Source organism: Chroicocephalus ridibundus, chromosome 2, assembly GCF_963924245.1.
Source record: "Chroicocephalus ridibundus chromosome 2, bChrRid1.1, whole genome shotgun sequence".
NCBI lineage: Eukaryota > Metazoa > Chordata > Aves > Charadriiformes > Laridae > Chroicocephalus > Chroicocephalus ridibundus.
In genome coordinates this window covers 58,082,879-58,099,402 of record NC_086285.1, presented here as the reverse complement: position 1 = coordinate 58,099,402, position 16,524 = coordinate 58,082,879, and the positions used below count along the sequence as shown (strand labels likewise).

At 40.1% G+C, this 16,524-nt stretch overlaps 1 protein-coding gene across 1 annotated transcript in view; it reads right to left on the bottom strand.

Moving 5' to 3' along the window:
• STK17A (serine/threonine kinase 17a) overlaps positions 1-10,492 on the bottom strand; it is a 28,832-nt gene extending 18,340 nt beyond the window's left edge. Inside the window, exons 1-2 of the mRNA XM_063325622.1 lie at positions 10,145-10,492; positions 1,920-2,132 (exon numbers count right to left, since the gene is read on the bottom strand). Of these exons, the coding sequence (XP_063181692.1) occupies positions 1,920-2,132; positions 10,145-10,326 (395 nt within the window). The 5' untranslated portion in view covers positions 10,327-10,492. The remainder of the gene's footprint in view (positions 1-1,919; positions 2,133-10,144) is intronic.
• Positions 10,493-16,524: the final 6,032 nt, after the last annotated feature.

Here is a 16,524-nt window from a genome sequence, read left to right as displayed (position 1 = left end):
TCACCAGGGTGGATGCAGGCAGACACCAATTTGCTATCCTACAGCTGAAGCCAACACTAATGCCTCATTGCTTCACATTGCTCAGAACTTAATATTAACAGTTAGGGACCAATTTTAAGTTTGTTTTCTGTCAAAAATTGATACTGCTTGAAAGACAATCCTCCATGTAGCATTAGTATTCTCTTCATGAAGGCAAAGCTCTAGTTGTTGTGTGTGTCTGTCCCCCCTGCCCCAGTCCTCCTGACAGATTCAACATCAAGACAAGAAACTTTAAAACCTTAGCAGATAAAGTTAGTGGCCAACAATTAAGTATTTTTTTTCTCCTTCCCAAGATAAAGATCTGCTGCACAGACCATCAAGCTTAATAGAGACTGAAATGCCCTAGAGAAGCTTGCAGTCAAGATATGTTCTTTAATTCTCTGCATACAGAATGTCAGAAATTTACTAACATTCATACCTGTTTTGTTGCAACATGTCTCTGGAACATGCTGACATTAAAGAAGCATCCAGACATATTTGCTGAAGTCAGGGAAAGACTGTTATTATAATTTACAACTCTAATACACAGCTATTTATCTGAAAGAAGGTATGATGCATATAAAAACAATAATGTTGCTAATTACTGAACAACCTAGTTAATATTTTGGATTAAAAATGTTTTGCAATTGTATGAGAATTGAGTTCTAAAACAAAACTAGCAATCTTACTTTATAATATCACAAAGCCCATTGCTCATATCAAGCTTTGGATTCCATCACTTGTGTTATATCCCTACAGGATCCAGAAATTTAAAGTGTATTCTAGCTACATTTGTGCTGCTAGCATTTATAGTGTTTAAAGCGTGTATTTATGAGGCTTCAGTAACAGCAGTTAAAACTCTAGAAGCCCTGTCACACCTTTGCATTATAACAGGTACTTGAATACTTCATAAATCATTAATTCTGTAAGGGCACAATGCAGTTGAAAAAATGTATTCTAGAAGGAAGTTTGCCTTAACAGACAGTGTTTCATTCCATTCCACTGAACTTTAAAGATACAGTTTCTTTTGACTTCTAAACAAGATCAGATCAGGACACAAGATTTCTTACCATTCATTTTTTCTTATCAAAGAGGAAAAAAAGAACTGTACAAACTAGATTTATCTTAGCAGATTAAGTCACTTCTGAACTATCAAGCCTCACTGTTCCTCTCCTAATTATTTAAAATCCATAGAGCTTGAGCAGGATCTTAACAGAGTTCAATAGCAACAAGCATTTGTCTGTCTCTTGGAACCTAGACATCAAATATTTAAGCCACTGGTGCTTTAGATGAACAGTCACAACAGCTGCAGAAACTCCCATCTGGACAAACTCAAGGCAGGACAAAGGTAGTCACAAGTTAAACATCATTTGAAAGAAACTATTCTAGGTCTGAATCCTCCTACTTTTTTTCTTACCCCAAAAGATAATGATTTAGAGAGCTTTTCATTGTAGATCGTAGGGGTTTTTATAGTTTCTTTTTAACAATGATGTTGCTTTCAATACCTTTTTCGTAAAAAACCCCAGATTTCACCCCATCAATGAAATAAACTTCAATGAAATAAGTTTTTTAATAGATACCCATTGCTTCTTTCCTCTTCCTCTTTTACAAGTAGGGAGCATGGAGAGTTCGTATTTCACTAAAGACTACGTAAATTACAGTTCAGCTTTGAAAGATACTACATAATTGGAAAAATTTATGATAATCTGCGGTACTTACAAGACTGCACATAACTTATTGTAATACTGATTTTCTTAGGAATTCTTTTTGAACTCAAGCAAGTGTAACAGGCAAGCAATAAAATCTTTTCACATTGTACATATTGACACACAGCACTTTTACATTATTTGTTTTAAGTAAACACTGCAGAAGGTTATTCGGGAATTATTACTAGTACTTACTATTCCAGGACTAAAATCATCTCTGTTGCAGTTTCATAAACTTCATGCAAGTTAATGACCCAAAGATTGCACTGTGCCAGCTCAAGGACTGCGATTTCATGGATTATTTCCATCCGACAGTCTTGGCCCTTTCTTCTTTTTCTCATGAATTTTGCTGCAAACTCTCTTTCAGTGTCTTTCTGGATACACTTCTTCACCACTGCAAATTTTCCTCTGAAATGAAAGAAGAATTTTAAATGAAAATTAAGTCCCTTAGTAATAACATCAGTATGTCCATTATAAATTAAGATTACAGGAAAGTTGAACTAAATCACTATTAACGAACACATTTAAAATATGTTGCAAATTTAGAAAGACGCCTTGCTGAGTGATAATCCCTACACTTAAGTTAGGAACATCACAAGCCAGAATGTAATTTAACCTCTATTAAAAATAAAGACTTAAACCCATTGATTCAAGGAACATGGATTTCAAAAATACAGAATAAACAAGCTGTGCTAGTTTGCAAGATTAAGGTATCTTCAAACCTTTCATTAAAAAAGCTGGCAGAAACCAAAGTGTACAAACAGGCTATTTATGCTTTCTGTGACTATGTTACAATAACCTCAGTACTTGCCCATCTATTGTTTTCTAAAGCATCCCACCGTATTCAAGGCAACAGCAACCAGCGCTCTTATTCAATAACTGCTCAAAATCCTGCTCCATTTGCCATGTAATAACCAGACTCTGCTCTACATTGTCAAGAATGGCACTTAGTATTTTCAGCATGTCTCAAATGATAACAGACAGAGTTTTTTGATCGTTTACCAGTTCTCAAAATCCCTTACTCTTGGTCTCACTGTATAAGTGAGAAGTGGTCAAGCAGCTTGACCAACATAAAGCTTTCTAACAAAATTTTTGCGACAGTGATAATGTGAATACAAACACACACTGAGCAGAACTGAGCAGAGTACTTAACCCACATTAATGAGCGTCATTTCTGACAAAACACACAACCGATGAGTTACACCAAGCCAGCAGGCTAGCTAAAACCACACTGCAGCACTTACGTCAGAAGACTTCCTTCACAGCATTCTGGACTGAAGCGTCTGCTCTAAACTTCTTGCAAGAGTCCCACACCACCTGCTCCACTCTGTTCCATTCACACAGCATGGATTTTTAGACTGAAAAGGTCTATTAATTATCTGTCATCTAATGCAATGGTGAATTCTCATAAGTACAGCAATCTTATTTTAGTTCTTACCATACAAGTATAATGTCCATCAAAATGATCTTTTTTTATTTATATGTAAAAATTTTCTTAGAAAGCTGCAGGAATAGCTTGGAGGTCTTTATTCTGATTCTTTAACTGATTGTAGGGTTGCCGAAACTAAAATAGGGGTCCTCATCTGGTTTGGAATACAATTACATGGGCTTTGCCTCTCCTATCTCCAAGCTGCAGTTCGCAGATTTACCTAATTCAGCTCATGTCAAAGTTTTCACTCTCACAGCTCCTAACCTATTAGCAGACTGCTATCCATGAAATGTAACTGCTAAAGAAGTTGTGGTCAGCTAACTTATAATAGGCATTTGTTTCAAAATTACCCAGTCTAAATGAATTAAGTCAAATAAGATCCCACAAAGCAGGTATTTGCTAGGCAATCTCACTAAAATAATCTGCCTTGTAACCGCTGATTCAGCCACAGTTATTCCTCTAGGAATAATATTTTGCATAAGCACACATTATCTACAGCACAACAGGTATTAAGACTATATCAGTGCACAGCCCAGATGTCTGTGAAAGCAGACAAATGGTGAGAATATGCTTTCAATGTCTTGAATCCAGGGTTTTTTTGAGAAAGTTCTTAATAATATATACTTTAAGATAATATTATAGCTTTGCAAATAGATGAAAACACTATCATAAGATTTTGCAGCACTAGGAAGGTGTGGTCAAAAGATCACTACAAAATGTGTTGCTTAATATAGAGTTACCACAGAACACCACAGGAGGAACAGACACCTAAAGTCCAACAACCTGCTAGGTCCATGGTACACATCTATCAAAAAATGTTGGAAGAAATAATGAAAATGTGTAGTAGAGCCAGCCCATCGAGAAACAATATGACTGTGCTAACAGTGCTCCTGATTCCAAATGTATTGCAAGAACAGTGTTCCTTTTAGGTAGATTTCTAGGAAGCTTGTGACATTAGTGTTTCAGCTACAAGTATAAACATCCCTCCAGTATTGCAATCCTAACCACGATAGAGCAACCTTCCTTAAATAGCCAATGAAAAGGATTTTAAGTTATTGTAAACAAAGACATGCATCTGTATGATTCATGTACAACATAAAGTTGTGCATTTATGAAAAGTGTTAAAATCCATGCGTTAAGTTTTTAGCACCAAAAAGAAAGGCAACAGGAAAAAAACCCTAGGGACTATACTGGTAAGAAAAAAACCCCAACAGATAAAAATTATTTGAGAGACTAACAGACAAGCCCTTTAACAGCAAGTTATTTTAATACCTGGTAGATACTAAACTTTTACACCAAAAACCTAGACCCCTGGGTTCAGCCTTCTCTATTTTTCTTAATTAGTCCCTGAATGCACAGTTTCCTTCCAGTTGAATGTCGCCTTAGTGCAGAGTCAAAAGCTTTTAATTCTAGTGCTTGTGAAGGACCTAGAGAAAGTAGTTTAGAAAAGTTTGAAATCTCTATAATATAGCTTTCAAGAAGCACATTGTTGTTTTGCATTACATACAAAATCTATCTGGAAGCAAGTTAATTAGCCTAATGAGTACCAATGCTGCCGATTCATCGCACATTAGTCACTATGGAAATAAAACAGTATTCACAGGGCAGCAAGAACCACCACTGTGTGTGGCCACACATGTCCTGTTTAGCTGAGCTGGCCAGAAGCCTGATAGGTGACGTAATTAAAAGGACAGGTTACACGGGAGTTCAGCCAGCTGACAAATACTAATTCTTAGTTGTTTAAGATGAAGAATCCTGCCCAGATTCTTTATGGTTATACTTATAATTAGAGCTATTATAACTACTGCCTGTAGAACCCATCTTTTCTAAATACAATCCCCAAAAAGATCAAACTTGACAAACCTGATGTTTATAACTAATAAAACTAATTACAGTGCAGCAATCTAGATTCATGTATAAGACAAATTTCAGAGCTAGGATCCAAAGATACCATCCATTGTATGGTTAAGCCAAAAGATAAATTTGTAAAGACTTCTTTTTTGATAGAGACAGAACAGTAGATAAGAGAGATATAAACAAGCTTTCCCATGAAGTACACGTTGCATACGCTTCATTTTTGCTTTTCTTAAAGTCTTGCTTTTCAAAACTCCTTATAAAAAACAAATCTGTTAAAGTGTGAAGATAGTATTATAACAGAGCATTGCTAACTTAGGTGTATTGAGATGAGCTAGCAGTGAGAACACCGCATTGAAGGAAGAAGAATTTTGAGAGGAAATACTTAATGCGTATTTCTAAAGTTAAAAACTGACTGCCAGTCATCCAAAACACAAACAAAAATGCTTTGAAGGGAGACATGAATAGGAAACTAGAAGTATTTTCCAGTCTTCACAAGAGTCTCATTCAAGAATTATGATTTAAGATAAATCATATCTGATTACAAAGAAGCTCAATGTCATCTTTTCAGATTGCCAACAGAATTAGCATTGTTTCATCTGGCATACATTATGGCTTGAAGGAAAAGCCTCAAATCACAAACTAAATGTCAAATCAGATAAGCAGGAACATTTATGTCGCACCAGTTAACTTTGGTTGTCTCAAAAGAACAGAGGACTAACCTTATTTTAATGACTATTTTTAAAGTGACCTAAAAAACACTGTCACTATAACAAATGCAGGAATAACAGCAATTCCTCTGAAGATATTTACTTTTCATGAAGTTCAGAAAACTCTTCTGAGATCCACAAAACTATATGCAATTTATTACATAACTAATATCAAAATTTTTTCCTGAAGTGTGGGAGTTTTTCCCCTACAATTTTTCATTTCCAAACAGCAAGGTGTGGGGATTCCTTTTCTGATGAATAATTTACTCACATACATTTATTCTCAAATGGTGGAACCAACTACTTGCAATTCTTCATTTTCACCTCTTTTCCACTTTCACTTAGTTCCACAACTGTTTCACCCTAGCTGTGCTACTGCCAAGAGCAGTTGAGGACAGAAGCGTGATAGTGTATACATTCTTACTGATGCATAGAACTGTATCACGTACCACCAAGATGCCTGTTACTGAAAGCTACCTGAGAAATAAGCAAGTTGATGCCAGAGTTTGTGGAAAAAAAGATATAAATCAAGACATGGGTTATCCACACATGAAACTACAGTCAGGTTGCTAGTGAGAAACAAAAAATATTTCCTTATTATTCTGTTCAGTCTCCTTAAATGATTAAAATACTTGTTATTTTTAGCTCTGTGTGGAAAATGACCTTGTCTGCTTAAACAAAAAAACAGGAATGGGAAGAATCAACTGAATTGCACTAGACATACATTTACTTGTACACGCTGTATAAATTTTGCTAGCAGAAGACTGCTTATTTTAGAGCAACCATTTAAGGTGACCGTTACACCTTCCAGTGAGAAGAAAGCCAGGCCAGTCATTTATGCCTTCCTCTAACGCAGCTCTGGACTTAGAAGTATTATTTTCTGTACACAAAGGATAACTTCCAATATATGCATAGCTTGTTTTACATAAAAAGAGTGCAATATTCCATCAATGAGCTGAAGAATTAACTAATAGTCTAAAAATATTTTGTGTGCTATTAGTTAGGAGGCTTTTGTTGAGGTAAAAGAGTAAAGCAACTAAATACAATTATACTAGACTCCTTAAAGAAGCTCTAAGTAATACAAAATGTATTGTTCCCCATTTTACAGTACAATTATGGCTTAAGCGCAGATGGTAAGGGGAAGAAGAGTTAAGCAATTGGTATCTTGTCCTCTGCAAAGGTTACACTACTTCAAACTAACCTAACGCAAGCTAGCATCGTCTGAAAACACTTAAGTCTGAGTGAGCTGATGAGAAGTAGCACCCTTAGAACATCTATCTGAAGTAAGTTTGATTTTAAACATGCAAATGAAGATTTGTGTCATAACATTCTGATTTTGGGACAGTAAAATTAATAAGGCTGTGAAGACTACCCCAAAATTTCATTAATTAACATATTTAATTTAAAGAATCTGCCATTTCCAGTCATCATAAGCAACTTAAAATAATTTCCTTTCCAGAGTAGCCATTATAACCAAGTTCTTGGTATTTTTCCTAAATTAACCTGTTTTTCCTAGCAGCTGTATTTCAATAGGCTTGCCAATGTCTGCTCAGCTGCTGAATGAGGCAGTAGCCTTTTGAAGACATAAGATTTGCATTCTCAAAGCAGTTCTTTCCCCATGAGCAGAACTAGCAAGGCTGATTTCCTATGGCTTTGCACCCAAGTCCCTCCAGTGACACTGTGACCAGGTTCCTCCCAGGCTCATCTACGACTTTCAGCAATACCTCCCCAGGACTCTCACCTCTAACACACAATCAGGGGCCAGCAGCCCCAGCACTTCCCTGCCCTGCATTGCTAGAACTACACCACCTCAGTGTTTTACCATGTTCCCTCCTCTTCCCAACTCCTCAACACATAGGTGACAAGGGAACAGGGGCCCCAAGTGCCGTGGTGAGTTCAACAGACATATGTTGACTGTTGACTGACTGGATCAGAGGCCAAAGAGCACAAAAACCTGGCTGAGTTTGTGCAACAGCCTTACTCTCAGCAATGGTGCTAAATCTGCTTTCATTTCTCTCCCTGCTGTCAGTTTTAAACTTAATTTATACAAACACTGTTATTCTCAAAACATGTATCTAAAGTTTATTTTTTAAATTGTTTCCCTAATTCTGGAAAGTGGGGTGGACAATACAGAGTATATAAACATTTTCATCAGAAATTCAGCTACCAAATTAGAATTAAAATAGACTATGTTGTTTGCACAAGGACTGCTTTTCATCCGAGACAAAAAGCTGTCATACCTGGGTGCTAATTTGTCCAAGTCCTTTGTAAAGATAAACTCTACCCATAAGTGGAGACTTACACACTGTATGAACAGATAAAAGTGAAACAATTTCTGCTAAGCATATATTATCAATAAAATGACAGAGACAAGTGGCAGAGAGACTTGGCTTTCCATTTACTGCCTATGCTTTGCCACAATGAGTTAGCAAAGAATTTATTTTAATAGGAGTATTTGAGCTGAAGTATCTACTTTTCTTTAAAAATTAAAATTTAGTAAAAAAGTAACCATTCAAAATTGTTGAATAGAAGACCCAAGAACATACATTACTTTCAAATGTATAGATTTCTATATTCTAAGAAAGAAGACAGTGAAAACACTCATCCAGCTGAGGACAGAAAAAGGTAGACTGAACCAAAATATGTGCAACTGTTGCACAAAACCAAGACAAACACAGTCACTTAACTCATTTTAACATAACTACAGGTACAAAAATCACAACCTCCATGCAAAGGTCACCTTTAAATGTATTTCTGGTCAAAAATGACTGCACACAAAAAGTCATGCTGAGATATACTTGTTTAAACTGCAGACTAAGATTTGCTGTAGTACTTAGTTCTTGTTCATAGCGTAAAGCTAATCATTTCAGTTGTACTTTTGTGTGCCAGGAGGAAGCTTCATCTAGTCTATTTTCTGATTAGGCCAATTAATATCATCCATCTCCAAGAGCTTTCACTCCATGGCAGAGCTGTAAAATATTTTCTGAAAAGTCATCTGATCTTCAAATAAAAAACCCTGAGCAGCAGTGATACCAGAACACCCTGTGCTACACTGCTGCTACACCTTTTTGACTGTTGCTTAGAATTTAGACTGTTTTGTAGCCCGCATTTAGTCAGCTTCAGTTTCCAGGCCCTAGACATTGTGGTCACATCATGATAAAAGCAGCTTTCTCACTCTGTGGGATGTTTCTCCCACCTGCTTCCCATGCGAATGCTTTAGGCCACTATGTTTAAACAGGTATTATTCTATTAGTACAACAGAGTTAGTAAGTGAGCATTAAGCTAACACCTAGTCAACCTAAAAATTTGTTAGAGGCACTTAGAGCAGCTATATTTGTTTTGAAACTCCTCTTTCACTCCAAAGGAGTTGTTTTTGCTGCTGTATAAACTGAGCTATGCAGCTATCACAACTCGTAAAAGAACGTATATTAAGGAATGTATCTTTCTGAATATCCTATAGTATTTCATCTATTCTTTTTTATCTGAGTACTCTTTAGATGTACATGTGATTATGAGTAAGAATACTATCATTCTTTTCATAAGTCACAATTTCAGACAAAAACACTGGTTTAGTGGTGCTGAAATTCCATATATATAGTTCCCGAGACACAAAAACCTTTTAATGAGACCTTCTGCCTCAAACATTGCTTGCTATCTGTCAGGTGTTGAAATTATACATTGATTCAACTTTACATGTGGAGTCACTTCCAAAAACAAGTATTTTAACCAGTTTGCTTTTTACCTCTTTGAAAAGTTCCACCAGTAGATTATTCTCAAGCATAAGCTGCCACAAACTAGTCTCCTCTAGATTTGTTTTTCCCCATATCACAGCTTACAAGGCTCAAGAAAAAAAGAAAAAAAAAAAGGGGAGGGCAGGTTTCTGTCTCCAATGGAAATCCAGAGCAATACTCTGCTCCACACCGGCTCCCAGGGAAGAGCGCAGTATCTTCCCAACCAGCTGAAGGAGGCTGAGGATGACTTGCTGGCTAGAAGGAGGGACGCCCAGCCGTGGCCAGCAGCTGGGGCACAGCTGCGCTGACAGCCGCCCTCCCAGCGCCCCTTCCAGCCAAGCCAAACTCTGCCCGGCCAGCGCCACGGGCACGTCCGAGGAGCCGACGGCGAGGCCAGCAAAGGATGCCGCTGAAGGCGGCTCTAGCACTGGGAGGGCAGCGATCCCCCCCGGCTCCCCCTTCCTCGCTCTCATCCCCTTCTGCTCAAACGGGGCGGCAGGGGCAGCAGGTGGAAACAGCGGCGGGCAGCGGGGAGGAGAGGTAGAACGGAGGGAAGGCACCGACTCCGCGCCCTGCTCCCCCCCCACCCCACCGCCGGCAGCCAAGCGGCGGGCTCCGCTTGGGGCGAGCCGAGCCGGCGGGGGACACCTCCTGCCACCTCCGCGGGAGCACTCCGGGGACCTCGCCCTCGCTCACCTGCCAAGCTCCCTGCCGGGGCTGAGGCTGTACCGCTCCTGGAAGGGCTCGGTGCGGATGGGCGTGCGGATCTCCGTCAGGAAGCCGCCTCGCCGCCGGCCTCGGCCGGCAGCGGGCTGAGGTGGCGGTGGCGGCCGGTCACCGCGGGAGCGGCTGGGTGGCGGCTTCTCCTCGGGACTCATGGCGCGGGGCTTCTCCCTCAGCAAGGGGGGACGCCTTCCTTCCCCTTCTCTCCTTCCCGTCTCGGTCGACCCCTCCGCCGGGCTGGGCTCCCCTCAGGGCTTCGGGGCGAAGCCGCTGCCGCTGCTGGAGGAGGGCGGCGGGCAACACGCGCCGGGCCGAGGGGCGGGGCGCGGGCGCGGGGCCCCGCCCTTTAACGCCTCACCTTGGCGGAGGGGAGGGAGGGGCGGGGCGTGGCGCCGCGCGCCGCCGGGAGGGACGGTTGGGCAGCGCCCCCTGCTGCCGGCCGTTGGGGTCTGTGTGTGTGAGTGCGTGTGTGTGGGGGGCGGTGGGTGAGAGGAGGCGGGGGGCGGCGGGCCCCTCCCGCAAAGTGGCGAGATTTAAACGCTGCTAAAGCCGAGGTGGGTACCCGAGCGACGGGTTGGTGGCGGGCGGGGTAGCGCCCTTCGTGCGGACTTTTCTTCTTCGCGCCTGCCGCCACCCAGGGCACTCGGCCTGCGGGTGCTGAGGTGTGCCCCTGAGGGAGCGGGGGGGGCACATCAAAAGGGCGAGTCCTGAGGTGAAACGGCAAGAGCTGGTCCTGAAGGGCATGGCCTTGTGGGGAAACAGGGCTCAGGCCCGCAGTGGGGACACTGGGACGCAAGGCTGAAGGAAGGCCAGGCCAGGAAGGAAGGCTGGGGAGGGGCTGTTTGCAAGGGCATGTAGCAATAGGACGAGGGGCAATGGTTTTAAACTAGAGCAGGGTAGGTTTAGATTAGACATTAGGAAGAAGTTCTTTACAATGAGGGTGGTGAGACACTGGAACAGGTCGCCCAGAGAGGTGGTGGAGGCCCCATCCCTGGGGACATTCAAGGCTTGACGAGGCTCTGAGCAACCTGATCTAGTTGAAGATGTCCCTGCTTACTGCAGGGAGGGTGGACTAGATGACCTTTAAAGGTCCCTTCCAACCCAGCACATTCTATGACAAGAGGGGCAGCGGCAGCTCTGAAGGGGACAAGTACACCTGAGCCCACCTAGTGAAACCTTGGCCTCTGTGGTGTCTAAGGCATAAGCTCCAATTAAGGCCTTCCCACTGCTGTGGTGTACTTGACTCCTCTCCTCCATGCATGCCTGAGCTCCACATGTCTTTATGAGGTGCGTAGGAACTGCCTCCCAGACATCCGTTTGTCCAGGGTGGTGGAAATTGTCTCATGGATTGAGAAATGGCTGTATTCCTCTCACTTCAGAAGCTCTTGACCATCCGGCTTACTTAATGTACGTTTAAGAGATCTGTTCGGCATGGCAGTAGTTTATCAAGGCAGTGCTGTGGCACAGAATCTCCCTGCCATTGCCTGCCAATATCCAGAGCATGAAGGAGAAGAGACTAATGAAGAAGCAGGCCAACATACAGGAAAGGATTCAGCCCAAACCCCGGTCATTGATCAGGGATGTGAGTACAATTGCTGACAAGGCATTTTTCTGGAATTCCCTCATTCACTCAACACCAAATCCCATTTGCAGAAATAAGTAGTTTGGGAATAAATTTCAGAACCAGTAATTGGGTAATGGAGAGTTCAAGACTTGCAGTGTCAATGTGCTTTCCACTCAGAGTGTTGTTTATGCTGTAGCAGGGCCAGAATGTTACTGCTGAAAAATAAAATTTGGATTAAACAAGGGTTTAGAAATTGTTACATCTGAAAGTACGTATCAGAGGCATTTACTACAGAGAAAAGGTTGTTGCCTGAAAAACAGATTGTACCTTTAAAGTATGTTAATCCTAAATGAAGGTTTCAGATCCTTAATTCTTGTGATATTTTCTACTTCTTTACTTACTTTCACAATCACATTTTCCTGGAGGGGGGGGCGAGGGGAAAAAATTTATGGAAAGGAGTGCAGTTACTGATTCTGGAATACGAACAGACCTTCCTGAAAATACTTTTGGCTATTTAAAGTTCTCTGGCCATATTTTAAAATAAATTATAAATTTTAGATTCTTAAATGCCATTAAAAATCTAGAAGTTGATTCTGTATAACACAAAACATGGCCTTACATCTTTTTCCACATACAGTTATTTTATTCAGATCAATTTAAGACATATTTTTATCTAACTTATGGAGACTTTTGAATATATAGCTTCTGATTATCTGGAAGGACTTTCACTCCATATAGTATGTAAGTTTATCTATTTTTCTTCCATAGGGTAGAAAATACCACCAAAGACATGAGAAGTTCAGTGTCTTAATATAACAGGAAGATGGATTTGTTGCATTCTTAAAAAGAATTATCCACAGAATAGGAGGACAATAACAAAAAGAAAAAATGTGCTTTGCTGTCCTGAAGACTGACCGAAATAAAATCTTTTTCCACTTGACTATGCACTAGCCATAGCACAGACCATGATTTGCTCTGTTGTACCAGAGTATTATGGAGTTGATATATGCTGTGTTAATTTAAATTTTCCCCGTAGAAAGAATAAACTTAAGTTTTATGGCTTCCCTGTTTATTAAACCAGCACTGATCTTAGTCTTAAATTCTGCAGCATGAGCTTATATGTGCTCTCCATACAAGGAGAAACATATGCGGATATGACCAATGCTTGATTTATTTAGAGATAAGCTAACAGACATATCTAGGCTACTCTCATATGTTATGTACTGAAAAAATACATATGTTTTTTTCCTGTTGTTTGGATATTTGGCTTCAATCATTGAAACATTATTAGCTGTCATATGCTCAATTGCACCAAGGTGGCATTACAAACATTGATTTCTGCTTGTACAGAAAACATTAACTGGTTTATATGTCAATATGTTGTTTGGTTTTTTTTCATTTTCTGCCAGTAGCATCCAAGGAATTCATTCTCATGAGCTGTGTTTGGCCTGCAAGCTAGGAAGCAGGAGGTGAAGTGGAAGACACTACCACAGGTACTCTGTTTAAAAAAAAAACGTCCTCAATTTACGTCTGTGTGCACTGGAGTGAAAGCGCGATTTCAGTTTTGCCCTGAAGAGGTGGATCAAACTTGTTGCATAGGGACATAAGGTTTGCTAAGTTACATCAGTAAATCTAGCTTGATCTTCACAGGACATTCCTCTTGTACATGATGGGTTACCTTAAATAATCATCATCATTATCATGGCCTGTTTATAACAGAAACATGAAATCTAACTCACTAATCGGCACACATAACTTAAGATTGGTTTTCAGGTGCTAAATTCATCCTTTCAGTTTCTGTAATGACAGAAAAACATGATCTTCTATGGCTGCAATTTCTGCAGGCTGCTTAAGTTCCATATGAAACTATCTTTTTTGCATTGATGAGCTGCTACTTTGATGTGATTGTTTTATATATGAGGCAGCAAGAAAAGAAGAGTACGCATTCCTCACCTGAGGTGCTTCGCTCCTGTGTTCCGCAAATGCTTCTTGTCGTCATGTAAAGGCACTTACATGAGAGTTCCAAGTACCCAGCACCACTGAAAAACATTCCCATGCTGTACAAACTGAGGTTTCTTACAAGCTACAACAAAAAAAATCTCCACTTTTCCAAATTAAGGAAGGAAGGCACAGCTCCACTAAGTGGCAGCACTAGGCATCATCAGTGCCAGTTTTGTTGAATTTTTTTTATGTTTGTGAGAGGTTTAATATAAAGTGCCGCTCATGTGGCAATAATATGTATGCCTCTTTTTTGCTCATAGTGTTTGATTTCATCATTTCTAGGACAGATGAATAAACTTGTGCTTGCAGAATCTAAGAGTAACCTTTCCAGATATTTTCACAGGTTCATACTTTGCAGAAATTTCCATTTGAATATGAGTTTTACATATATTATAATCACATTAATTTATGAGTTGGAAAATACATCATATGGGTCCCCACGCCTTCTTTTCGGTGTTCCTCAGATCACTTTCACAGTTTCTCTGCAGTGTCAAGGCAGTCCCAAAGACTGATTCATCTTTCACAAATCAGGTAGACCACACGTTACAAAATCCAGGGTGCATCAGTACTTATTTTATGTCTGTGTCCAGAGCATAAAGATAACCTGTTCAACTTTGTACATTAGGAGGACTGAAATATGTAGTTGAAGCACAATTATGATGTTCAAAAGCTGTATTGTGTGCTTAGTAGTAAGTGTTAAACTCTAAGGTCCCTGTTCTGTTAATCAATGCGTGAATCACTAAAGCTGTTAACTCACATGTCAAAAGCAAGGAAGTTTATATTCAACTGCCAAAGATGCCAAAGCTCTTGGTAAATATATCCTCACACATTGTAAGTATAATCTTATATAGTAATCTGTATTACTAATTTCAATCATTCTTAAAAAATCACTGATCGGATTTAATACTAAGACATACCTAAGAGGTACTGAAGTCAAATCACAGCTTGTAACAAAGTTCCTAAGCAGATTCCAGTGCTGCCCCAGCTGCATTCCTGAAAAGCTGTTACCTAAATACAATGAGTCCATGTGGCATGCTGGTTAGGTACCTACACTGCTTTGTCTACGGACTGAAGCCTGTTAAGTGCTGAAAACAGAAAAACAGGAGGATGTGCAATTTATTTTTGATTCTGGAAAACCAGCATTAGGAAATCACACCCAGCTATAGTTCTTCAACTGCTGTCTGTGGTCCATTTTGAAACTGACTGAACCGATTTTCAGTGTCACACACTGTATTTACAGCATTCTGTTTTCTTACAACTGATTATTTTTGTAACTGGGAAAGAAAATAGCCTAAACTGGTCTTTTATTTTACTACTGAAAAATCTGAAAGGTGAAGGTATGGCCCTAAAGTGTACTAGCCTTCACAGAAGGAAAGGCAAGTGACCTTAGTATTACTACTGTTTATCATCATTGACACAGAACACTTTCCCATGCAGCTCCACTGTTTTCTTATACCATAGGAGCTAATTATATGAAATCCTACATGCCAGAAATTCAGGAAAAAAACATCATTAGTTGCAGTCTTTGTGTTCTCCAGTGACTTCTGTTCTATTCAGCCTCAAAGAGCTACGTAGCACTGTGGGGATGAGCTTCATTTACACTAGAGTTAAAACCATATAAATGTGCTTTACACCAAAGCCTAATATAAATAATAATCAGGGCTTGTGTTTCAGACAGAATACTGTATCTTTTTTTTTCTTCAAATCTTAATTCCAAGAGGGTAGGAACTAAACAAACAAAGCCACACACTCTTCATTTTGATATATCCATGAAAGGTGTTTTCAGGCAAAATTGATTTTGAAGGTTACCAGAATTAAATTAAAATAATAATAAAAGAGCATGGCTTTGCAGCTCAAGGAAGATTTATGATAAGAGGAGACACAGTGGATCCTTTGTGGCTTTGTTCTCTCCATTGTTCTCCAGAAATGACAGCTATTGTCCAGTCTGGCCTCTTATACAAGAATGAACATCAGGCCACAAGTGGATTTATTATCCATTGTAGCAAAAAAACCTATGACTTTGCTACCATAGGGTGGGAAGGTATTATTATTGATTTTTAATATCCTATAGGATTATGGAGTTTTGATAGCATGCCAAGAAAGACATCTGATGTACGTATGGAGGCTTCAGGTGGATTGCTCCTATATTTTAACAGAAATTCAGTAACGTGTATCATAGAATGGGTTCTCATAAAAGGTGTAGTTCCAGCCACATAAATGGATCACCGCTTCAGAAACTGACACCTCTGATGTACCCTAATGATCAGCAGCTCATTTCACTGCTTTTTAGTAAATATTGATTTTTCCTTCCTTCCTTTATATATGAAAAATTCAGAGAAATGTAGCTCAATATCACAAATGCCAGCTCCCCCCACTTCCTCCTCACACACATACACAGTCACAGAAACAAGTTTTGAATAAAGGCTGCACTGTGGGACCCGGATTTGTCGAGCACGTGCGTGGGTGGGTGCTACTCTTGCTACCACCATGGTCCCTGCCACAGAAGAGCCAGCGCTGGCCTTGGGCTTGTTGACCTGTGCTCTTCCACACATGATGAAATGCAGTGCTGACTGCAGAAGGTCTCTGAAGAGTTGTCACAGTGACATAGTTTCCCATTTGCTACTTATTTGTCTTGTGCAAGATATGCTTAGCCTTTCTATTGGAGTCTCTTCCACAGGTTTATACTTTTCCTTATAAAAAATGCTCCTCATATTTCAGCTTTCCCATCCTTCATATTGTACCGTGTTCCCTCACAACATGCCATTTATGTAAGAAAACAGGTATGGTC